This window comes from Elgaria multicarinata, chromosome 16, assembly GCF_023053635.1.
Source record: "Elgaria multicarinata webbii isolate HBS135686 ecotype San Diego chromosome 16, rElgMul1.1.pri, whole genome shotgun sequence".
Classification (NCBI taxonomy): Eukaryota; Metazoa; Chordata; class Lepidosauria; order Squamata; family Anguidae; genus Elgaria; species Elgaria multicarinata.
In genome coordinates this window covers 29,161,626-29,185,150 of record NC_086186.1, presented here as the reverse complement: position 1 = coordinate 29,185,150, position 23,525 = coordinate 29,161,626, and the positions used below count along the sequence as shown (strand labels likewise).

Genomic DNA, 23,525 nt, shown 5'->3' with positions numbered 1-23,525 from the left:
CAATAGGGAACAAAGGTTATCTATGGGCTAAATGTGTACTGATGGTATCATTTTAAAAAAGAAAGAAAATGGTTCATTATACATATTGTAACCACAGACAGAAAAAAACGGGCAGCCTGGGGCAATACTTAATGCAATACTCTCACCAAAACCCAAAGATCGGTTTAACAATAGGAATATTGATTACAGCCCATCCCACAAATGCCATAAATGCTGATACCGAGTTCCCAGAAATTGCTGTCAAATTCAGGATTCTTTTTTAAAGAGTTCCATAAATTAAGGAAGAGATCGGAATACTTTCTAATGCAGAAAGCCTGGACATAGACCATAATGAATATCTGCAACAGTCCAAGTTCCGAGAAGCCCTTCGCTGAAATGTGTCTCCATACCCACCATTGCAATCTTTATGGAAGAGAACTTAAAACGATAATGAAACTAAGAAATAAGTTTATGAATGTCTTGACAACGTCTGCTGGCTGTCAGAGCTGGAAGCAAAATGTAGATTTAACGTTAGTCGACTTATGGAGAAAAAACAATCAACAAACTTTCACATGTAATAAATTAGAAAAACTTGTGGTTTGTATCTCAGGGAGAACACTGTAGATTTACTCACCATTAACTCTTCAGGGGCCGGACGTTCCTTTGGTTGCTTTCTCATACTGGACACCAAAAGAGAGAAAAACAGACAATATATTAAGAAGCTTAGAATACTGTAGAATTTTTAGTCTCTGGTTATGGCTGACCAATAGAAACAAAGTAAAAGAACCCCCAAAGGTCTTATATGTAAAGCGTGAAGGATAGCTCTAAATTGTGCTTAAAACATCACTACCACTCTTTGGCTTGAAAGCTTCTGCCACAATGAAATATGGCAACTAGCCGCCATCTCCCTCAATTTCATGCATTACATTTTTTAAAGTGTTCACTTAGAACCTCTTAGGTGTACATGTAAAACATGTGAAGTGTGAATGTGATAAATAAGTGACATACAAGTTGACTCATCAGGGTGCTGGGACTCGCCAACTCAGGTTTGCTTCTGTGTAATGTGTGAAATGGCCCTTTAAAATCAGCAGACTTCACACGTTACCGTCTGCCATTTATTTCAAAATTTGACCTCTTGTGGGAACAGGCCTGCTTGCAGGAGATGCACAAAGTGAAAAATCACAGGAAGGTCAGCTGTGTGCCATTAATTTCCTTCTGATTATTATTATTATTATTATTATTATTATTATTATTATTATTATTTATTTATTTATATAGCACCATAAATGTACATGGTGCTGTACAGAGTAAAACAGTAAATAGCAAGACCCTGCCGCATAGGCTTACAATCTAATAAAATCATAGTAAAACAATAAGGAGGGGAAGAGAATGCAAACAGGCACAGGGTAGGGTAAGCAGGCACAGGGTAGGGTAAAACTAACAGTATAATCAAGGAAGTTTTGGCAATCAATGTCTGTCTCCTCCCATATTAGAGTACTTACCACAATATTTCTAACTTTCAAACATTATCACTACAGCAATCTTGTAAAGCCGGTATTATTATCCCCCTGTGGCGGATGGGAGAGTGAAATTGAGAGAACAGTAGCCTAAGACCAGTCACTAAATTGTGGATGATATGAGATTTGAACTGAGAGCTCATCCTGCTTGCAGCTGATACTCATAGCCATTAGGCCACACTCTTGTGAGATGCAAAGAGAGAAAACAAGCAGGTGAGCAAAGGACCTGGGCAGCCTCACCTGCCACAAATCAGGAGACCACAGAAGACACCGCCTCTAGGAAGGCCTATGGTGCTATTGAGGCTGCACAAGGCAACTCTCCTCTGTTGTGCCTAGTCCAGCAGGTACCAGTGCTACGTAATCACCATTCACTTCAAGAGATGTGTGTAGCTCTCAGGTGCACAGGAAGCTGCCTTTTACAGAGTCAGACCCTGGGTTTATCTCTTGTTGACAGTACTGTCGACACTGACTGGCAGTCGCTCTCTAGGATTTCAGGAAGGATTTTTCCTGCCCTACCTGGAGACGCTGGGGGCATGCGGAACGCGGGACCCTCCGCATGCAAAGCATTTGCTCTAGCGCACTGAGCTGTGGCCCAACCGCCAGCTATGGCCCTGCACATGAAAGGAGAACTGGGCGGCGGCAGCAGCAAAAGCAGAAGCACTCGGTGGATTGCTCCCCGTCTAACTAATAACCCTGCACGGCCAAACGGAGGTTTGCATTCTTGCAAGCCATTCAAAGCCGCCTTGGCAACACTCTTAATCTGACATTCCAAAGTAGCTGGATCTCATGGGAGAACAAGGCCATTATCTGCCATCATTTATGCTTCAGCCTGACATCTGTGGACATTTCTATAGAGGTTAGCCCTCCTCCTGCCTCAATTAAAAAAATATAACAACGATATGCTCTCAGATTAATCTCTGGGTAGAGACAAGAGAAGTACAGCCCCCTGCACCTCGGCTTGCAAGAGCAGGATAGATCACCAACAATTATGACTCCAACATAAAACCCTAATCTACCCCAAACTAGACCTGTTTTCTAATAAACATAAGCCCTGTATTTATTATTTCAATTAACTCTAAAGTCACACTGTTAATTCTTTTGTCAGAACACCACCCTTTGGGACATTCCGGGGGAGGTTCTCTAACATTAGTTTAAGTTTGCACAATCTGAATTTATCCAAATACTTCTTCCTCTTAGGAACCAATCCTTGACTTTTGCCCTGGGATTCAATTGTACTGGCATTAATCCAACTTTTACTTCTAAAGAAAAGGGAATTAGAAGCAAGGAATTAAATATGTTTTCAGTTTTGCCAGCATCCATATACTTTCACACGGATATTCCAAGCATCACTACAAATGCTTGGCCCAACTGTGATACTGAGCCTCCTTTTCCTTTACCAGCTTCTGCAAGAAAATACTTCTCAATTCTACGTCTCCCATAAAAGAGAGGAGAGCCTTAGTTTGCCTAAAAGTGACAGAACTGGATTGGCATAAACAGGTAGCCTTCTTATTGAGACATAGACTTCTTTGCTCTGCTAAATTATAGCACCATTTTTTTTGTCAAGTAAACTCAATTTGACAGGAAAAACAGAGTAATTCCCCACCAAATCCACCAATTTTAGACCATTCTCTTCATCTTTTATCATTTGAGTGCCTGCCTATTAGTTTTCTATATAAATGAGACATTAATAACATGTCATTATAATAGCTTGTACTTAGATCTTTAACCTCTTGGTGCTCAGGAGATTCCTTTTTTCAAACTAGATTCCTTTTAAAAATCCCCCTAGTTAATTTAAGTAGTCTTCCACTGAACAAGGCAGTTTGTCTGGAAGAAACAAAACATGCCCTACGGTGTGGTTTAAAATACAGCCCCTACCAACAAGACCACCCTCCTAAACAAGAACCCTATAAAACCACTTCTAAATGAAAAGCCCACAAATTAATCAAGTGCACTGTTTAACCCATTTTAAAAGCGGAGCCTGTTTTTCTAAGTAGTATGAGAATGCCTGAATAATGGAGTTCTAAATATGATTATCTGTCATCCTTCTTCTTCAAGTGATTTAAAACACACACACACACACACACACACACAGCACCAATTCCTTGAGAATACACCCAGATCCCCAATCGTTTATTAAAACAGGGGTGGGGGTAAAAATTCCCCCTCTGAAGTACTTTTATGACCCTTTGTGTAAATAACGTTTACATAATTTAAACAGTTTGCTCAGCTTTGCTGCCCCAGCTGCCCAAGGCCCTGCCAAGTCCCTCTGGAAGGATGCAGAGAAAGCCATAAGGTCCTGTGATACTGTGGAGTTAATGGCATGTATCATTTACATTGAGGGCACGGCACATTTGCAAACGAAGCTTACCATTGAGTGATGAAGTGTACAAACGGCTCCGAGAACTCCCCAACCGGAAGGACAGGCGATTCCTGCAATTGAGTTTGGATTGGGCAAGGAGGGGAGGGGAGGGGGGGAGAAGAATAATCAGAACGTGTGAGTCCAATTTGTTAATTGTATAGTTGCTTTCAGATGGAAAACAAGGAAGAGATGCTGCTGATTTTTTTTTAAAAAAGGGGTGTCTCTCTGTGTGTAAGAGATGAAAAGAGATAAAGCCTTAGAATGTGTTAGAAATCCTGCATTTAGAAGTAATGAGTGTTATACAATGGGTAAAACATGTAGAAATAAGACTGAGGGGAGGTAAAAAAGGGACAATGATAGCCACGGGGCAGAAAAGAAGGTAGGGAAAGTGTAAATGAGAAATTAATGATTATTTAAGTAACACCCAAATGGTCTTGTAATTAACAAAGAGCTGGGAAATTATTCTTGTGTTGACCTTTGCTTCCTGCATCATAGTTGCTATTTATTTACACTTAGCAGTCCCAAATCTTGTTAGATTTAAGCAGGAGAGGCCAGGAGACTTGGAGAACTTAAAAACAAAACAAAACAAAATAGGGAATGGCGAGTTGAGCCAATTAACAACTTATCCACCAAAGCACAAAGCTACAAATAAATTCAAAGCAAGAAACAACCTTATTATTCCAAAGAGGAATATTTCATTTGCAAAAGGGGGATTTACAAATTGAGGAGGTTCTGCTGCTTCCCCCGTCCCCGTCCCCATCCCAAATGCAAGAATGACAGAGAGACTTGCCAGTGTTTATAGTGTAACAGCTCAGGATGTAATGAAATTGCACTGTGGAGTACTTTAACAGTCATCTCATTAGACCTACAGTTGGAACAAGAGAGCCACATAAAACAGGAGTCAGCTGCAAATGACTCCGTTCTCATCTATTCTCATTTGCTATTAAAAATACCTTTCGGCAGCTTTTGCAACTGCTTCTCCCTCCCCGCCCCCCAACCCCCGTCCCCGAGTGCTTTGCAAAGTATGATGCATGCACCTATTTAAATTAACAAAGGAATGACTTATTTTAATCTTGCCGTGCTTTGGAGTGCTTTGGCCATTTGCAAGAGTCATATATCATCACATACAACCTTCCAGTGCTGCAGGCAAGAAACTCGGAGCGTGCAGCATTTGGTGGGAGCCAAACAATTTCTCTCGCACACAACTGTGTCAAATGCATGCGTGGGGTTCATTACGGTGGGTTACAAGGGAAATAGCTTTGATGTGATGGGGAGAAGGGGAAAAAATTAAAAAAGAAGAAGGGATGATGATGATGATGATGACAAAAGCACCTCCACAATATGTGCGTGCGTGTCATTATCAATGGCGGCAGGGAGATGCGACCACTGAGCTGCTGACGTGATTAGTAAATATACATATAATTGCGACGGCCAATTATCAGAAAAATGAGAGTGGTAATTACAAGACAGAAAATTAACTAGAACTCTTATTAAGGCTTTGTTTCCAATTCAAACAATCGGAAATTGCAGCAAAACACAATTAAATCAAAAGTAACTGAAGAGTAAACAGCGTCAGTATTCCACGGGTTGCCTTTGACACACATTTTTGAGAATTCTGCCGTGTGGGAAAGATTACTTTGAACTTGGCAGCTGAACAAATAGCGGAGGGTGTGGGTAGCATGCCTCTTATTTGGCATGCTAATGGCACCAAGAGAAGGATGCTTCAGGAGCGCAGCATATAAAAATCCCACTCATTCAGTAAGGATACTTCGCATTTCTGTGGCACGTCATGTGCTTTATCTCAGTAATCCCAAACACAGCAGCCCTGTAAGACTGCAAATGGCTCAACGTGGAACTTGGACTGGTGACCTGAGGGTATCAGCTAGGGGGGTGGGTGCCGCCTGTGTGCCGCCATCCAGCCCTGGCCAAAAGAAGGTATTGCAAAGAGACCAGCCGCGTCAAGCAAGGAAGCCCCTTTGCCCCAACAGGCCAGAGAGGGGCAGGTGGTGCCCTCTCTAAAGACTTCTGGGTTAGTCCACTCACTGAGCAAGTAGGAGGCCTGCTCTGGCTGGCTGCAGACCATGCTCACTGTCCACCTGACAGAGGTGGAGACACCACGGCCTTGGCTGAAGCCCCGCAAGGTGTCTGTGGGAGAAGCAAAGGTTTGAACTCAGGAATTCTCAGCTTCTTCCACACCTTTGAAGTGACAATTGCAAAACTGAGGATGAAAAAATAAACTACAAATTCCACTGCAGTTTGTCCAAAGACCCCCCAAGTCCTCCATAAACGGTATCTGTTTGCTTCCTTTCAAATCTGATCGCAGGGGCGTCCCCAGCACTGGCAAAAAGAAAGAAAGAAAACTCAACCAACTGCTATGTACACCTACAGAAGGAATACAGAGAAGGGCAATTCGAGTGGGGGGGGGAATGTTTTGAGTGATGCCTTTGCCTTGTGAATAATGAACAGTTCAGGAAGGTCAACCCATTACAACGGAAGCTGTTTAATTATTAATTATGCACAATCTATGAGCAAAAGGACAAGTTCAGAATGTTTAATATGTGGGGAACTCCAACCAGACCCTTGCTTGGCATTTTGCTATTAGCAGTCGTCAGCAAGGTGCTCAAGCAGAACAAGCAAAGCACAGCAGCAGGGAATCTTGAGCGGCCGGCGGGGTGGTGGGTGGTGGTGGAGGAAGCTGAACCCTAAACTCCCTCCCTAATATTTAATTTGTGGAAGTGACAGCCCTCCAGGTAAGACCTGAGCCATTTGACCAAAGTTGTCCAAAGTTGTGCATTTCAGTGGTCCCCAAAGACGGCAATATTTTTGGGTGGGCTTTACGGACCCCTTGGCAACATTGCAGCAGCTCTGCACAATCCAAGCGTTTTCCTGCAGAACCCTTTAATCCTTTCCCTTATGGCCTTTGATCATACAAATACACAACTAATCAGCAAGTTCTCCATTTTTAAAAATCATTCCTTCTATCATATTTCTTCGATTCGAAGACGCACTTCCCCCCCCATATAAACATCTCTAAAAATGGGCTGCATCTTAGAATCGTGGGTGCGATTATTATTCTTAGAATCAAAGCTTTTTTTCTGTTGGTGGTACTGAAATTAGTGTGCGTCTTACAATCGATGGCGTCTTACAATCAAAGAAATACGGTATTTCCCACCTTCATAGGGTGAGTGCAGATGTTTATTGTAGCCAAAATGGTACCACCCACGCTTAAGAGGAAGGTATCAGCATGCTGAGAGTTCTCCCCGCTTCAAGAAAAACAAAAACAGGGTAAGTGCTATTCAGGAAATCTGAACATAAATGTTCTTGCACCAGGAGAAAGTAGGAATGAGCAGGAAAGTGTGCTCTTGGCTTTCCCTGCTCTTGGCAGCCTTCTACCTGAGAAGGAAGGGCTCTGAGGGCACGGGATCAGGCTGCCTCATGGCCGACAAGGGCTCCCAAGCATCCCTCCTCAGGCAGCAGGCAGCCCAGGGGTGACAGCTGACCCCATTTGCACCTTCAACGGTCTCCTTTCTCGGGCTGGAAGTTGCCCAACTGTGAGAAGGGACTTGGGAGGCATGGGCTGGTCCAATCCACGCCCTCGAAGCCCTCACTTCTGACCCGAGAAGAGGTCGTTGTGCCTGTGTTCCAAGAGTTATTTCCCAGAATCCTTTGATTTGTTTCCTTAATGCCTTTGATTACACAAACACACAGCTGATCAGCACGTCCCTCACATCCAGGGCCTACATTTCCCCCTTGTATATAATATATAAATCATGTAAGAGCCTCAGGAAGATGCAAGATTACATGACCAGGCTAAATATTTATTCATTATAATCTACTTAATATCTCTCTCATGTTTGTCCTAGGTCAGATCAGATATTTCAGGACGTCTGACAGCCAATCTTTTGCTACTGTAAATTGGTTCCTAGAACCTATCGAGAAACGAGAGTGCAATTAAGCATTATCAATGAACTATAACAGGGATGGGCAACTGGGGGCCCAGGGCCAAATCAAGCCACCTGAAGCCACCGCATGCCGGTGGCTGTTGCCGTGGAGCATGCTGACCACCCATTTGGGGGCATGGGAGGGGAAGGCCCTGGCCCATCGCTCTTCACAAAGCAGCACACCTGTAAAACTAGCTGCTAATAAGGATCCTTCGAAACCTATTTTCAATTTCTAGCTGTGGTCAAATGTTACGATTTGTAGGGTGGGATCTCTGAAAGATTTGGTGGATGGCAGACTGAGTGGTGCCACTCACATAGTGCTGCTACTGAACAACATTCATACACATCCTGGGACATGGGCAAGAGAAGGAGACCTGTCACTGGAATGAAGGGAGGCTGCACCACCACACTCCTTTGTGGACTGGTGTCTCTTGCGCTCATGGCTTGAAAAATGGTTATTCCAATGACTTTCACCATTTCCTCCCTTCAGAGAACCCTTTCTGTATTAACGTCTGTGGTAGGACTGCTACATACTGCAGAAGACTCTGGATCATATTCTAGGGTGCATGATAGCACTCTTCAAATATTTTAAAGGTTGTCACAGAGAGGAGGGCCAGGATCTCTTCTCGATCATCACAGAGTAAAGGACCCGGAATAACGAGCTCATGTTACAGGAAGCCAGATTCCGGCTGGACATCAGGAAGAATGTCCTGACTGTTAAAGCACTACGACAATGGAACCAATCTCCTAGGGAGGTCACGGGCTCTCCCACACTAGAGGCCTTCAAGATGCAGCTGGACAGCCATCTGTCAGGGATGCTTTAAGGTGGATTCCTGCATTGAGCAGGTCGTTGGATTCAATGGCCTTATAAGCCCCTTCCAACTCTACTGTTCTATGATTCTATTTGGAAACTCACTAAGATCAGCAATAGGCTGAACAAATAGAGTTGTTTTTTTTTTACTGCTGATGAGCTGGATTTTCTTGACTACTATTGTCTGTTTTGACTGCTAATTTTATTACTATAATATTTTAGTAGGCTGTTTTGATATTGCTCTAATTATGTTTCTTTGAGCTCCTTAGTGAACAAAATGGATACGAGTGTTCAAGAACAAAACAAGGCTGAACAGGTGCTGGGCTTCACCTGTCAGCCCGTGTGAACTAAGCACGCAACCTGGAACACACCCAACACTCCCATGTGCCTGGGCACTGCAGGTGAAGATTAGCAAGCTGTCTTTCAGGAAACCTCGTCCACCTTTACTAAGGTTCTCACTGAGAAGCTTCCCATAAGCTTCCAATGAACCTTGGGCTTCTCAAAAGTTTTGAAATCACTGGAGTAGGCTAATTAACACTGATGACTGCTGCTACTTTCCCTATAACAAAAGAAATCATTTTTGTCATGGTGCCATTTTTTGCTTCAGAAAGTACGGAAGGACTTTGCACGCTTCCCCTCTTTCTCGCACAGATTTAAATAGCTAAGGCACAGCATCATAAAACACCATCGGAACCCGAATCCACCATAGGGACTTCCCTTGAAAAACTGAACCCATTTATTGTTTGCTTTCACCCCTCTGTAAACACCCTATGCAGTCTTATTGCTTTTTCATAAAACACTGCCGCAAATAATCAAGCATGACCGTTGACACCTGCAAGATTGAGTTTTTAGGAACCATTAAATGAGTTCAGCCTCTTGGGAGGTTTTGTTTCTCAGGTTGGTCTAAAGGTAATTATTCAGCTATTCCTACCTGTAGTTTTACCTTGTTCCCATCTAGCCTTTGAATCATGCACATGGATAAGGTCACAATTTCTGGCTCCAGTAAAGAGAACAGCAGAAAACATTTGGGGCAGGGTGGAAGCAATGATGGATAGATGCATTCTGACACTTGACTCTCTTCTGTACACATACATTTAACATCCGAGACATGGAAGTGTATAACCATACGCGGTATTACTTCTCCCCCGTCCTATTTTTTTTTTCAAAAAAGTTAATGCAATTTCTGAAAATGCACCCTAGAAATATCCGTGGTAATTTTAATGTGAAAGTTAGAAACAGGCCAGAGAGTGACTTGCTACTCCAGCCTAATCAATCCAGAGTACTAGACTGTCATTTTGAGAAGGCACCTGTTTTGTTGTTGCTCCACTGCTAGGTAAAGTTGTAGATAAAGGGATCACATTACAGAACATATTCATCTTTATCACTTGCAGAACAACTTGAACAGCTCACCAGAAGGTGAACCAGCAAAGCTTGAAGGCTACATGAAAACAATATTTCTGCACCAAGTCCACTAACAAATTAATCTTGCCCCCACGAGGAACCAGATCCTGAAAGCAGTAGAGAACACCACAGATGAACGCTACTGGTGGTTCTGATTAGGGTTTAAGATGGCTAACAGCTGTATGAATTGAGGTTAAGCGCCTGCTCTTCTCATCCTTTTCAATCCAGACTGAGCCCACGCTCACCACTTCAGGGCTGTCTTCCTTAAAGCAACTTTGAAAGGCCTCCTAGGAAGCTGCTCAAAACTGGTTCAAGAGAGAAGGAAAATGGTGCTGGTACTGCTGAACAGAGGGAGGCAGGCAGGCAAGATACTCAGGGCAGGTGAACAGCACAAGCAGGGGGAGCAAAATAGCAGCTAACGAAGAGGGGAAGACAGCAGGGGAGAGAACTGAAGTGCTCCCCGGAGCCCCACCACTGTAGGCTCTTGGAGACATGAATTAATACGATCATTTTGGACGTGGCATGGATTCAGAGGGCCTACTCAGATCTTATTGAAATGGGGATCCACCTTGCCAGTCAGCAGCTTCCCCCGCTGCCCGCCCCCCAGCGACAGCTACTGTGGTGTTCCAGTCACCTTACCCATTGGCCCGGAGCTGCTCCCAGGCACCAGAACTAGTGTACTCTCAGCTGCAAAGAACCAGAAATAGCCTTTCTTTGGAGCCCCCCTCCCTCGTCATCCCACGGCTTGGAAGTTCTGGCAGCATTCCCAATCTACCACCCCAGAAGATGGCGAGGCTCTTATACAGATGCCCAATTCCCTCCCGCCCCCAGTCCTGGAAAGCATCCAAATATTCAAAGTGCGAGCACAGCCAAGGCCACAGCAGCCCAAGTTGGGAACTGTGCATGTCTATGAGTGGATTCAGGAAGGACCTTGCCATGCAAAACAGCTGCAGACTGACGTGGAGGGGAGCAACTCCCCTCCCCTCATCCTGTGAGTTTTAGGACCTTCCAAGCCCTTATTTGTTCTCATGAAGTTGCCACAGAGGGGAGCATTTGGCCCGAGATAATCAGTCTTAGAACACTAAGCACTTCTAATAGCTAACACTCGCGTTATCATGAATGCACTGAAAACAACAGCAGCTGCACCATACCAGAAAGCAAACAGACCTTTTCTCATGAGGTCCTTATTTAGAAAGAGACACACACATTAGCACAATAAGTGGGGACTATTATTCTCCCCCAACAGGGCTGCATCTTAAAAAGAGCCCAGGGAGGGGAGCAGGAAGAGAATGGAGCGAGCAAGGAGGGAAAACAAAACCGGGCTGCTATTAAGCTGACATGCGAGAGAAAACTGTAGGGCACCTACCAGGGCCTGAGGAGAAATGGAAATTGTTGCCAGCTGAAGGCAGGGTGTCTTGAAGCCAGCATGGCTTTCATTGCACCATTCCGCACAGAATGTGGCTCAGAAGCAGTGGCGTTCCTTAGAACGCTCTCTCACTTTACAAAAAACAAGCATATAGTCCTCATGGCTGGAGAGAAAAGCTGTTAAAAGTTCATCTCTGAGATAGGAAAAACACGTGAAATGGAGCATATGAACGGCCACCGGAGGATTTGCTTGTCTTTGGATACTTGGGTCGGAAAGCTAAGGCACAAACAATTTGCACAGCCCCAACTGGTTCAAGGCCCTAGATCAATGAATAGAGAAATTATATGTTCTCTAACATGGGCACCCCAGAGAGAAATAGGACACCTGTTTACAGTGCCTGCAATATTTCTAATACTTCCTCTGACAAGTGTGACCCTGTTTCTATTGTTTTTGCCTTCCCTTACAGGATATGTTTTTTTTATGACCCTGCAGGAGTCCTTCAGGCCAGCGGTTTGGACATGAAAGGGCTTCAGACATGTGCAGGGCTGCGATTCCTGGGTCACAGAAAGCCATGCATGAATCAATCCTTGCAGCGCTGATCAACATTGCTGCTATTATTATTATTATTATTATTATTATTATTATTATTATTATTATTATTACATTTATATACTGCCCCATAGACGAAGCTCTCTGGTGGGTTTACAAAGACTACAGTTCTGCAACATGGTAGCTCACACATACACATGCTCATAACCTGACTGCAATATTAAGTGATACCATGCATGTGTGAATGGAGCCGTTATCATAGATCTAAGACTACAGATGGGGCTTCCATGTCACCTCACAAGCAGGTCAGTTCACAAATTCAACTACCAGTCATCAAGTGTCAAGAAATCAACAGGTGATTATTATATTCATGCAGATACCCAAACTGCTTTAAAGACATGAACTCACCCTGTTCTAAAATGCTGTTTGTTCCCACCTGGTGTACTTGCAAATTATCACCCCTACTCCACACACATCTCAAAACACATTTCTGTTTCTATAGCATTCATTTCAGACTGTTTCTTCGGAAGGTGATCCAATAAATGTTGCTCCTTGAAATAACAGAAATTAGCTGCAGCAGCTAAGCAGATGGGTGACCGCCTCCTCAAGGCCCACCAGTTCTGTCCTACTTTCTAGGTGTAGGGCTGTATTTCAGCACTATGGGGTAATTCATCATTTGTGCTGCTGCATTGTAAAGGGACTCAGAGCTGAACAAGTATTTTATTTATTAAAATATTTATAACCCACCTTTCAACCAAAACAGGGCTCCCAAGGTGGTATATAAAAAGAACAAGAATATTAAAATAAATTTGAGACAAATCAGATTAACAGCAGGACTACTGTCAAAACCCCAAAGAGCAAGATCAACCCCATATTAAAACCATCAAAAGCCATATAAAAATGTCTTCAGTGACTGCCTAAAACTGAGCAAATACCTGGTCCTGGATAGGAGATCAAGGGCACTGCACCTTCAGCTGAGCCATTTGGGTAACTTGTTCAATGAATGACCTAATATCTTCCACAGGGAGTGATTGGAGTTTGTTCTCCAACATTAATATCAGGGAATGAAATGAATGGGGTGACAACGGATGGGAACGATTCAGAGTCTGAAACGGAGTCTTCTATCCCTGAAGAGGGAAGAACAAGTGGGGCAGCTGATAGACAATGTTCCTGGGTCCTGCTAAGGGCTGGAGGGGTCTGATCCTGGAAGAATCACAGGGAACTTCACCAAAGTAAATGACAGAGGCCCCATTCAGACAACATGCCAAACCATGCTGCTTAACCACAAAATGATTAATGGAGTGCGGTTAAGCAGCATGGTTTAACGTGTTGTCTGAACGGGGCCACTGTCCAGTTCACATCTAAGGTTCTATACATTGTGAGTGAAATTGAAGCAGAACTCAGGGCCAAGCCCAATACCAAGGACTTGGTGGTAGATGAAACTGGTGCCAGACTTGCTGGCGTGAAGCTAGTAGATGCCAATGACATCCAAGTATGTGCGGAGGCTGGAAGAACAAAGGGCACCGATTGAAGAAGCATCATCAGTGGCTATTCTCATCAGTGGGTATCACCAGCCATGACAGCAAGGCAAGGACAACAGTCGGACAGCGATAATAATTCAGGGAGAAATACAATGAGTGATGGTAACAGATATGGCCCCAATGCATGTCCCTTGGTGTGTAGGACGACCACAATTCTGTCATGGAATATCGAGAAGGAGAGTGTCACACCCAACATCCTGGTGACTGAGAGGTCTAGGATTGGTCATACTCTGTCTTGACAGTATTGTTCTGAAAGCAGCCATAATGGGGAGGGTGGATGAGCACTGGATGCGATATGGAAAACGGTAGTGAGAATGAAGAGGATTACAATCCAAGTGAACATCATGTGTGTCCTCTGGTTAAGGTCAATCATTTCCCCCTCTGATGCAGACTACATACTTACAGGCTGGTGGGACTTGAGCAATAAAACCGGAGGCAACATTTCCACTGGCGTAATCAGTGGGGAAGTGATAACTCACTTTCCTAGGACAGTTGTTGTTGGGTAAAGGAGTGTTGGTCCTGACATCATTTGCTGCATTAATTGCTTTGGCACCTGGGTCTTCATGGACAACATTGAACCTAATGTGTAGCTTGATACCAACTGAGCACCCACAGGATTTATGGACTGCTTGGAGACAAAAGACTGGGGACTTATTCTTTTCCTTCTTAGAACTCTTGGAAGAAGCTGCTCCATTATGTTTTGGGGTCAGTTTAGCTGAAAGCTTTGCTACCAGGTTGGAGCCAGGAGTTGGAGTTATGACTAAGGTGCTGGGTGTTAGTTGGTACCGAGACCAATATTGATCCAGATGGTTCTATCACCAAAGGAGGTATCAAAGACGTGGCTGGCTCTGATGAGCTGCTGCATGCTCCCCGGGAAGTTGGAGGATCGGCTGAGCTTGAAGATGTTGACGGCCTGTTAGTGTGTTAGGATGCGGTTCAGCAAAGGCAGGGTGCAGTAGAGCACTGATGAGCACTTCTCAACAAATTTATTTGAGTCCACTACTTGTAGCACCTTCTCCAACAGGAAAGCATAAAGCTGTGAAGTCCTGTTACCTCTGGCTTGCCTTTACTAGCAAAGCCAGAGGTAACAGGGCTTCACTGCTTCATGTGGGGTTGGGGGGGGAATGTGTGTGGGGGGAGCTCCATAGGCAATGCTTGCAGAAAAAGGTGGTCTTTGAGCCAAAGGCCCAAGAGGTGCCAATAATGAATAAAAACAAAAAATGAATGAAGTGTCAATAATAAATAAAAACAAACAGCACAAAAAGACTGAGAAGACAGATAGGATGGATAGACAAAGAGAAAAGTAGAGAAGAACCAAACCCATTCCTTGTGAGTTTTTTCTCCAGCCCAGAGATGAAGTTCTCTGAAGTTGCCACTGCAATGGTTGGAAGAGAACTGAGCAGGAAGGTGGAAGCCGTGCTCCTTCAGGGTGCAGCTGGAGGGGGGGGAGGGAGGGGCTCCGGACAGAACTGTAGTCTAACTACAGACATTTCCTGAACTGAGCTCTGGGTAGGTGCAGAACCCCTGCGTAGGATTGCACATAGACCTAGTGGGGGAGGGAGATCAAATGTGGCATATGCACAGATCAAATGGCCAGAGCATGTGAAGAAGACAACACCACGTACATCATGACTTTCCCTGGCTGACAAGCACAAATTTGGATAACCAGAAATCCAGATAAGCAGGAATATTGTTTCCATGACACTGGGGTGGGGAAGATAGATCAGGGATCTCCAAACATTTTGGGCTGTTGGACCCATTTGGAATTTTGAGAAAGTGTAGCGGTTGCCATTGGGGTGGGTGGGATGCTCATTCACAAGATGGCTGCAATGGTGGCCACAAGCAGTCACAAAACGCAAGTTTCACAGAAAGTCAAAGTAATGGTGCTAAAAGGCAAGTGTCTTGCCTCAAAACACAAAAGAGCCCGCCTTCCTTTTCTGAAGAATGTATTGGGCTGATACAAAACCCAGAGGCAAACTGGGGAAGAGGAAAGGAAATAGTCTGGCCAGCTGGAGGTCAGAGCCCTGCTGCCTCCCAGCCGTCCAAAGTAATTAAACGAAAATAACGTTAAAAACTAGGAAGGGAAGGGCCCCCAGTAGGTGCCAAGGGAAGCATCCCGTGGTGCCTGTGGGGTCTGTGTCATTGATGCCAGGGATAAATCGTTCCCAGATCCAGAGCCCCACCCGTGCTGCGAGGGCGCATAAAGCTCTTGCACACACAGGATTCACTACTAAATTCAGTATCTGTAGCTATACCAAGGACCAGCTATGTAGATTTACGTCTTCCACTGAAATGGACAAAGCAGGCCTCGTGTGTGACAAGCTCCATACAAGCATCAGAGCTTCTGCTGCTCTAAGTAACAGCTGCATCAGGATGAAATGAATTCAGAGAGTCAGGATTTCAGATAACAGAGGAATAAAGGGGGTTCCTACTGTTTTGGTTTTCTCCCGTTGGCAAAACCAAAACGAGACACAGCATTCAAATCTACCCTTGTTTACAATTCAACTCTGACCCCTTTTAACAGGGTCCCTGTTGCCGCACCTAAAGCTCAGCTAAAGCGTGCCTCATTTAAAGGTAAAATGACAGCTTTCATTTCTTTGCGTTACATCTGGCAAGGTGAAGAGGTGATCAATTAACACGGGGGCTTTGGGGTCTCTGCTATCCAGAAGGGGGGAAAATGGACTTCCCTGGAAAGGGTCTCGTTTTCCCAAGGATTCAATAGGAAGCACCAGAAAACGGCACAAAGCAGGACAAGGCCAGCCGGCACTCGACAGCTCCGAGCTGCACAAGGCAACTTGTCTGGCAGCGGAGGACGGCGGGCCATTGTGCTTCATTAGGAAACAAAATATAAGCTTTCCAGTCCATTAGGAATGACTTTAGGAGCGAAAGCACATAAGACAGCGACTCACCTCATCAACAATGCACTGGAGTAACTGGAGAGGCTGTGATGGAAAGGAGAGGGTGGGGGGGGGCAGAGAGAGAGAAAGGGAAGTATTAGGCTATATGCAATATCTTTACAGTGGAGTGGAAAGAAAAAATCATTAATGCAATAAAATATAGCAAGATTAATCAACAGCAGCAAACTCTTATAAAAACATCGTGGCTCAGGATGTCCTATTATTTCTAATGGTACCTAATCTAATACAGGCAGTTAAAGGTTTGCATTTTCCACAAAATGCAATTTGCTAAGTTTAAAACAAGGCATTCAAGCATGCAAAGGAAGCAGCCATCAGGAAAAAGAAAAGTGAATTTTTTTCCCGAACTCATAAAGCTTACCATTAAAGATCCCTGGTTTTTCTGAATCTGAAAAGGGAAAAAAGGGGAGGCAATATGTAATTAGCATGTCATAATCAAAATGACTCACTTGGACACATTATGATCACTGAGAGAAAATTATTGTATCGCTGGTGGCAATTTGTGGGCATGTGTTAACACAATTTACATAATGAAAATACACAAATGTTAATAGCTCGCTTCTCATTTATAGGCGAAAGTCAGCAGAATGTTAATTTCACACAACACTTTTTAGTACCCTCCAGGTTGTATTAGAATAGGGAGAAAAACCATAATCCATTTCAAAAGGCTGTTTACGATTCAGATATAAATAATGTTTTATATTGCTAGATTGTGAACACTGCGCTTAATGTTGCAATCATTGCTAATGTTATGAAGCTCACTCTTTTTAAATTAAAAACCGATTTATTTAAAATTGAAATTAAATCATAGTCAGAAATTAGAATTTTGGATTACTGCCAACGTCTACTCACAATCTCCCCCCTCCTTGGGTTGTAGTTTTTTGTGTTTGTTTTTTTTCAAGAAAACTTTAATTATGCGTCTGAACTATCTGCCTCTTCTTGGAGAACACTTGTTTATGCTCCACTTTTTAGAATTTCTTATGTGCCCCCCCCCCAAAAAAAACTCCCACAGTTACTTTTTGAACACCAACTTTTCGGTTATGATTGTGTTTTAAGGTCGCCAGCTGGCGCGCCCTTCCCAAGGCTGCAAATCCATCCGACTTACTCGGAATTGCTCTCGTGAACTTCGAAGGAGCTGCACAAAGGGGGGTCAAAGAGATGGTCATACATTGTCAGCGTGACACAAGAGCCACCATGACATGGCTTTTTCCACACTGACAGAAACATTTAAAGGGTGGGGCCACTGATGAGGCCACGTCTCTGAAAGGCTAGATGACACATGGATTCCCTTGGAATTCTGTGGTACAGCATACAGTAGCTATTTTCCAGAAACGTATTTGACTATGCGCCTCTTTGCCTATATCAATATGTCCCTTGTTTTATTTATGTATTTTATTCATTTATTACATATTTATACTGCCCAACAGCCAAGGCTCTCTGGGTAGTTCACAATTAAAACCATAGTACACAAAGGTCAATTTAAAACTATAAAAAAAAATTAAAATGTCATATAAAACCAGAAAAAGTTATAATCCATAGAAAGCTTGTCTTTCAGGAGGCATTTGAAAGGTGATTACATTTTCCGCCTCTGGAATCACACGAGGGAGGGTTTTCCAGAGGGTGGGGGCGCTACAGAGAAGGCCCGCCGCCATCGAGGTTCTTCATGATGACACTCTGTTCGTCTTGGAATGATGAGCGAGACCACCTCTGATGACAGTAAATGTCGTCTGGGTGTATATAAGGGAAGGCGGTCTGCCAGGTATCCTGGTCCCAAGTTGTTTAGGATAATACCATAACCTTGTACATGGTTTGGTAGCTTTATGTGGGCAGAGCTAGGTGTCCCAGTGTCCCTTCCATTTTGCAGCTTGCATCTTTGCCTAAAATACCTTGGGTTCACTCACAGTTAACTTGGCCTGCCCTGTCCATTCAATATTCTCAGCTGAGCAGTGCCAGGGATGATGAATAGCCTGTATTTCTGCCACTGGCTTGAATGGTTCTCTTTTCTCCCTGGCTAGCTAGAGGCATTATCCTCTAAGTAATAGCTTATACAGGTAGTAAAAGGCCATGCAACAACACCCCCTCCCAAACATACCCCCCAAAAGGGGGGGGGCATCAGCTTCTGGAAAATTCGTCATACCATTATCAGGGTTCTCTTGCACCTTTTACCTCTATGGCGATATTCAGCAAATGGAAATAGAATGCACTCACTGTTCTTGGTTTGATGAGGGAGAATTTTCCTCAGAAAATATACAAGGTAACATTGGTGCAACCTTGCACCAAACACGCTGGTTGAACTTCATTTTATTTACTAAGATTTCTAACCCATAAGCTCAGGATTATTACATTTGAAAACCTAAATTATAACAATCAAAGTAATATGCACACAGATATTTTGGGATGTCACCTATAAATATAACCTATTAGAAAGTACAGCTGGTACCCTGAAGCAGCAAAAATAATTCTCCCCTGTAAGATTAACTTCTCTATTCTCTAACCATCCCCAAACACCTCTTTAAGCCAATGATAAACTTTATTTTGGGGTTGAGACTGAAGTACTTCTATGATCTTGTACATCAAGTTTCTAAGTAGTTGTAATGAAATTCAATTTAATAGAAGAGGTTGATGGTAAGTAAACAATATTTATTTATTTACTACATTTATATCCTGACTTTCCTTCAAACAGCTCAAGGCAGGTTACATAGTTCTTCTCCCATTCTACATTATCCCCACAACAACCCTACGAGGTAGACAAAAAGCAAAGGAAGCTGTATTGCACCACACTACCACCCCCTTCAAAACCCACCACCTTTATTAGGATCTACCAACATGTCTCAAAAAAGTGAGCAAGCTCAACAACCAACCTGATGAAGAATTTTGGAAAACTCAAATGCCTGTGAGGTATGTTAGGCTATGAGCTGGTGACTGACCCAGGGTCAACCAGCTACCTTCATGGATGACGGAGGATTTGAATCTGGGTCTTCTCAGTCCTCACCTAACACTCGTAACTGTGACATGAAACTAAATTTATCAGTGCATTTGAAATGCATCACCTGCAGTAGCATGTCCAGGATATAAATGCAGGGGAGTGCAGGGGACCTTCCTGGGGATCTGCATTTCACAGGCCAAAATCCTAAGGAATGTGAGCACTTGGGACTTGTGGGAAGTCTCAGGAGAAAGCAAAGCATGCTGCACCACTTCCCCACAGCAGTAAAAGCCTCCATGAGCTTGCAATCTGGTGTAGTTAATTCCCCCATCTGTCTAAAACCTCTCTTCAAAGAACCCCATGCATTCCACTCTCCAGAGGGCAAAGGGTGTGTGTGCGTGGCATTCTGATCAGACACAACATTGGCATGGCATACTCCACATTTGGGGGGGAGGCAGGGGAGGCAGCAACATGTCGTGCGAGTGGAGCACGCTGCTGTACCTCTATTTATTTTCAGCTACACATAATTTGGAGCGATTACGACCCAGCATAACACAATATGCTGTTTACATTGCAGGGGGCAAAATATCTGGCCGACAACCTGTATTGAATATTTACTAGTAAATGAAAGCTAATTGGGTTTATGAAGAAAGAGGATTGACAACTTCCTCTTTAACATATTGGGGGCAGTGTTCTGCAAAGTGGGGGTGTAGTACCCCATTTGCATGCAGTGGAGGAGGGCATGGCATCGGGGGGGGGGAGAGCGAATGAAGGGAAACCACATCTGTTCATTCCTACTGCATCTCCTGGCTGAATCCAAACTTGGGCTCAACTTGAGTCTACTGGCTAGGTGGGCAAAGCACACCGTGAAGCCAAGTGATGGGATTCTATCATCAGGAAGAAAACACACCCAGGATGCCAGACTCTATAAAGAGCTGGCTAAACCTTAAAAAAAACATTCTGCAGCAAATCAAACGATTCTAGCTTCCCACAAACACCGTACGTCAAGCAGAATTAGGCATAAAATAAGCATCACACTACTCATTCTGGCTGCACCCCCTTCCAAATGTCAGAAGCCACTCATGGAAAACTGGGGGGCTGGAACACAGGGGACTTGCTGACTAAGTTGCCCCAAGCATCATAGCTGTGACCTGCTGCTCATAGCGGAAGGGATGTAGTTCTAAGAACCACCTGTCAACCCACACTATGTGACACAATGAAGTCACTGCAGGTGCGAACAGTACTACTCAAGCGTGTGGAAAAAGCCTGCCATTTCTTGTAAACCTTCATATTCACAAACAGGGTGGGCTAGACTCTAGACCAGGGATGTGTAAGGTGGCATCTGTGGACACCTCTCTTAGCATCTGCCAGGATTCTGGGAACCTTGTTTCTTAGGATTTTTAATCATTATTATTTTTAACTAGGGAGGGTGGCATGCTGCAAAGTGAAATGTTACCCTTCAGCACAACCTTTAATTGGGTTCAAAAGGGTGGTTTTGCGGTTTTCAGCTCAGACCTCACTTCTGCCTTGTAATAAGTTTCTCAGGCAAGTTAGCTTCCTTTTAATTTCACTAGTTTGTCTTTCATGACCAGTTATACCACTCATGGCAACCATTTCATGAAAGGGCAAGCCCCTCGCCATGACAGCCATTTTGTGAAAGCACCCATAACACTCTCTCAACATTCCAAATGTTTGCACAGACCCCAAAAGGTTGGTGAGCCCTGATCTAACCCCATGGCAACTGCACCCCATTCCTCTCTCACTCTCTCACACACACCTCCTCTACACACGGTCACACACCATACGGAAAGGTAAGAGATTGTACAATGCAGCTGAGACAAAAGAAAAGGGGCTGCCCACAGAAGGAGAGAGCAAATTCTCCCTCCATGGGAAATTTGCTGCCATTGGTATAGCAGGAAAAGGCAGTGAATTTCTTTACGGCAGGAAATAACCCTCTTCATGAGCAGTTCCTTACCTTTCCATGCTGCACCATGCTTCCCAACGGTACAAATCTCCTTTAGGGTGCAACAAGGGGGAATCCACACGTCGTTCCCAGGGCGCTTCTAAGTGACCCCAGTGTGGCCCCAAAGTGATAATGTAACTTACCTGAAGAAGAGCCGAAGAAGACACGTCCTTGCCGCCGCCGCCGCCACCCAACTCCCTCCACGCCGGCTGATGAGGAGGGAGTTGGGCGGCGGCGGCAGCAGCAAGGACGTCTCTTCCTCAGCTCTTCTCCAGTTAAGTTACATTATTGCTTTGGGGCTGCACTGGGAACGACGTGAGGATCCCCCCCCCAAATTCAATCCCAAATAAGTCCTGCCAATGGAATAAGCTGCCTAGAGCAGTGGCAGGATCCCCTGCTATGGAAGCTTCCAGAAAGCTAAGCAGATAGCTCCTTCCAGAGGGTGTTCCCTCTTTGGATGGGAGATTAGAGCAGGGGAGGGCAAGCCGTAGCCCGTGAGTCATTTTATTTATTTCATTTCTATACTGCCCAATAGCCGAAGCTCTCTAGGCGGTTCACAAAACCCCTGGGTCTGATTTCAAGCCTGCATGTAAGCCATCAGTTCAAGAATGTTTTGTCCTTTCCCCGCCCCCTCTCCCTTTCCACCCAGCAGGATTCTGGGAGGGAGGGGACAACAGGAAGGGAGAGGGAAATCAAAGTTGGTGGCCCCACTTACTCTGGGTCTGGTCCCATTCACTGCCAGCAAGCAGTTCTCAACAAATTGCCCTGAAAGGAATGCAACCCTTGACAGAAAAAGGGTGAGACAATCCACAGGGCCTTCACAGGGCCTGAGTCTTCAGGGAGAGTGATGAAAATAAGCCCCGGGTGGCAAAGCAATCCTTACTTCTAGTTTTCAAGTCTAGAGGAACTTCCCTGTGTATTTTGCTGCCACTGTACAGAAAGAGCCTACTCCAGCGGGAGAGCGAAGTGGCTCTATTTCCTTGAAATCGAGACAATCTCACTTGTTGGTTATGGACGAAGAACACATAACCTAAACCTAAACATAAAACTGGGGGAAAACGATGCTCGTCAATGCTCTTAGCGCTACCACTACACATCAGCATCAGGGACATACCTAGAGAATTCCTGGCGTTTTAATGATGCGGCAGCTTTACATTCATAGCAAAGAGAGAGGCAAACCTCAAACTGGTGCTAAAGGAGACAAATGTTTTCTTCAGGGGGGACAATTACAGTTCTCCCATTTCAAAGGGTGCTTTGGAGGAACATGCAGCATGAAGTATAACTCTGGAGCACCTTGTAATTGTTGGCCCTGGAGAAGACATTTGTTGAAACCTGTTGGACAGGGCACTGGAAACCATCAATTCTCCTTTAGGCACTGGTCTGAGGTTCTCCTCTCATTTTGCTTGCCTGGCCACGGTGGGTGTGTTTGTAGTAGCTTTACACACGTGGAAACCATTTCAACAGAAACAGGCACACAGCACACAATTGCTGGACTGCAGTGGCTGGTTTTGGAGGCAAAGTATTACCAGCCCCTTATTCAGAAATTTCATATTAAGGTACCTAGAACTGATTCAGAGCTCTTAAGACTCCCAATTACTTCTTAACGACAGTACTGACAAGAGCCGGATGTTATGCTTTTTTGCTGGGTGAATACTACAGAAGCACTAGGAAGTGGGATGTATTTACTGCAATCTAGTGTTCTGGGTAGATTGTTTGTATGGCTGTGCTCTCTTTTCATTTGTTAACTCTGCTAGAAATTCTAAGTGCCACAACCATATTTTTTTCAAGCCCTCAACAGCAAGCTATTCAAGCTGTATTTATATTAGGCATATTTTTCACTGAAAAAAACAATGTTGTTTACCTTTTCCAAGCCCACAACACTGGAGAGCCTCAGTAAACATAAAACAATTCTGCAGGCAGCAATACTGCCTTTGCACACAGTTCACGAAAAAGCAAGGCGTTTGATTTTATGGGGCATTGAAATATTACCTTTTTAAAAAGAATGTCCAATATAAAATGTGGCACAGTTCGAGGCTCCCCCACCACTGCTACAGATGCTGCTGGGCAAGTTGCTCTTAGAGGCCTGGTGGCCCCAGTCCTTTGGCCCCATCGCCTCAAGGGGCCTGGCAGGTCCTCTTCCTCCGGAGCGACTTCATGAACTCTGCTAGAGCCTATTTTTCCTAGAGGGCTGAAGCACTCCAAGAACTGATGCGCTCTGGTCTCCCGTCTTTCCCATTCGTAGTGTAGCATCATGGTTAAG

The 23,525-nt window shown here is 44.4% G+C and overlaps 1 protein-coding gene across 4 annotated transcripts in view; it reads right to left on the bottom strand.

Annotated features, from left to right (window-relative positions):
• Window positions 1-23,525, bottom strand: part of MAP2K5 (mitogen-activated protein kinase kinase 5) — a 143,459-nt gene that overhangs the window by 24,479 nt on the left and 95,455 nt on the right. For 2 of the 4 annotated variants that reach the window (XM_063142304.1, XM_063142305.1), the window contains 4 exons: window positions 16,741-16,767; window positions 16,374-16,406; window positions 3,865-3,926; window positions 614-659 (listed from right to left, as the gene is read on the bottom strand). In XM_063142304.1, the coding sequence (XP_062998374.1) occupies window positions 614-659; window positions 3,865-3,926; window positions 16,374-16,406; window positions 16,741-16,767 (168 nt within the window). The remainder of the gene's footprint in view (window positions 1-613; window positions 660-3,864; window positions 3,927-16,373; window positions 16,407-16,740; window positions 16,768-23,525) is intronic. The other 2 variants (XM_063142306.1, XM_063142307.1) reach the window with 1 other exon arrangement.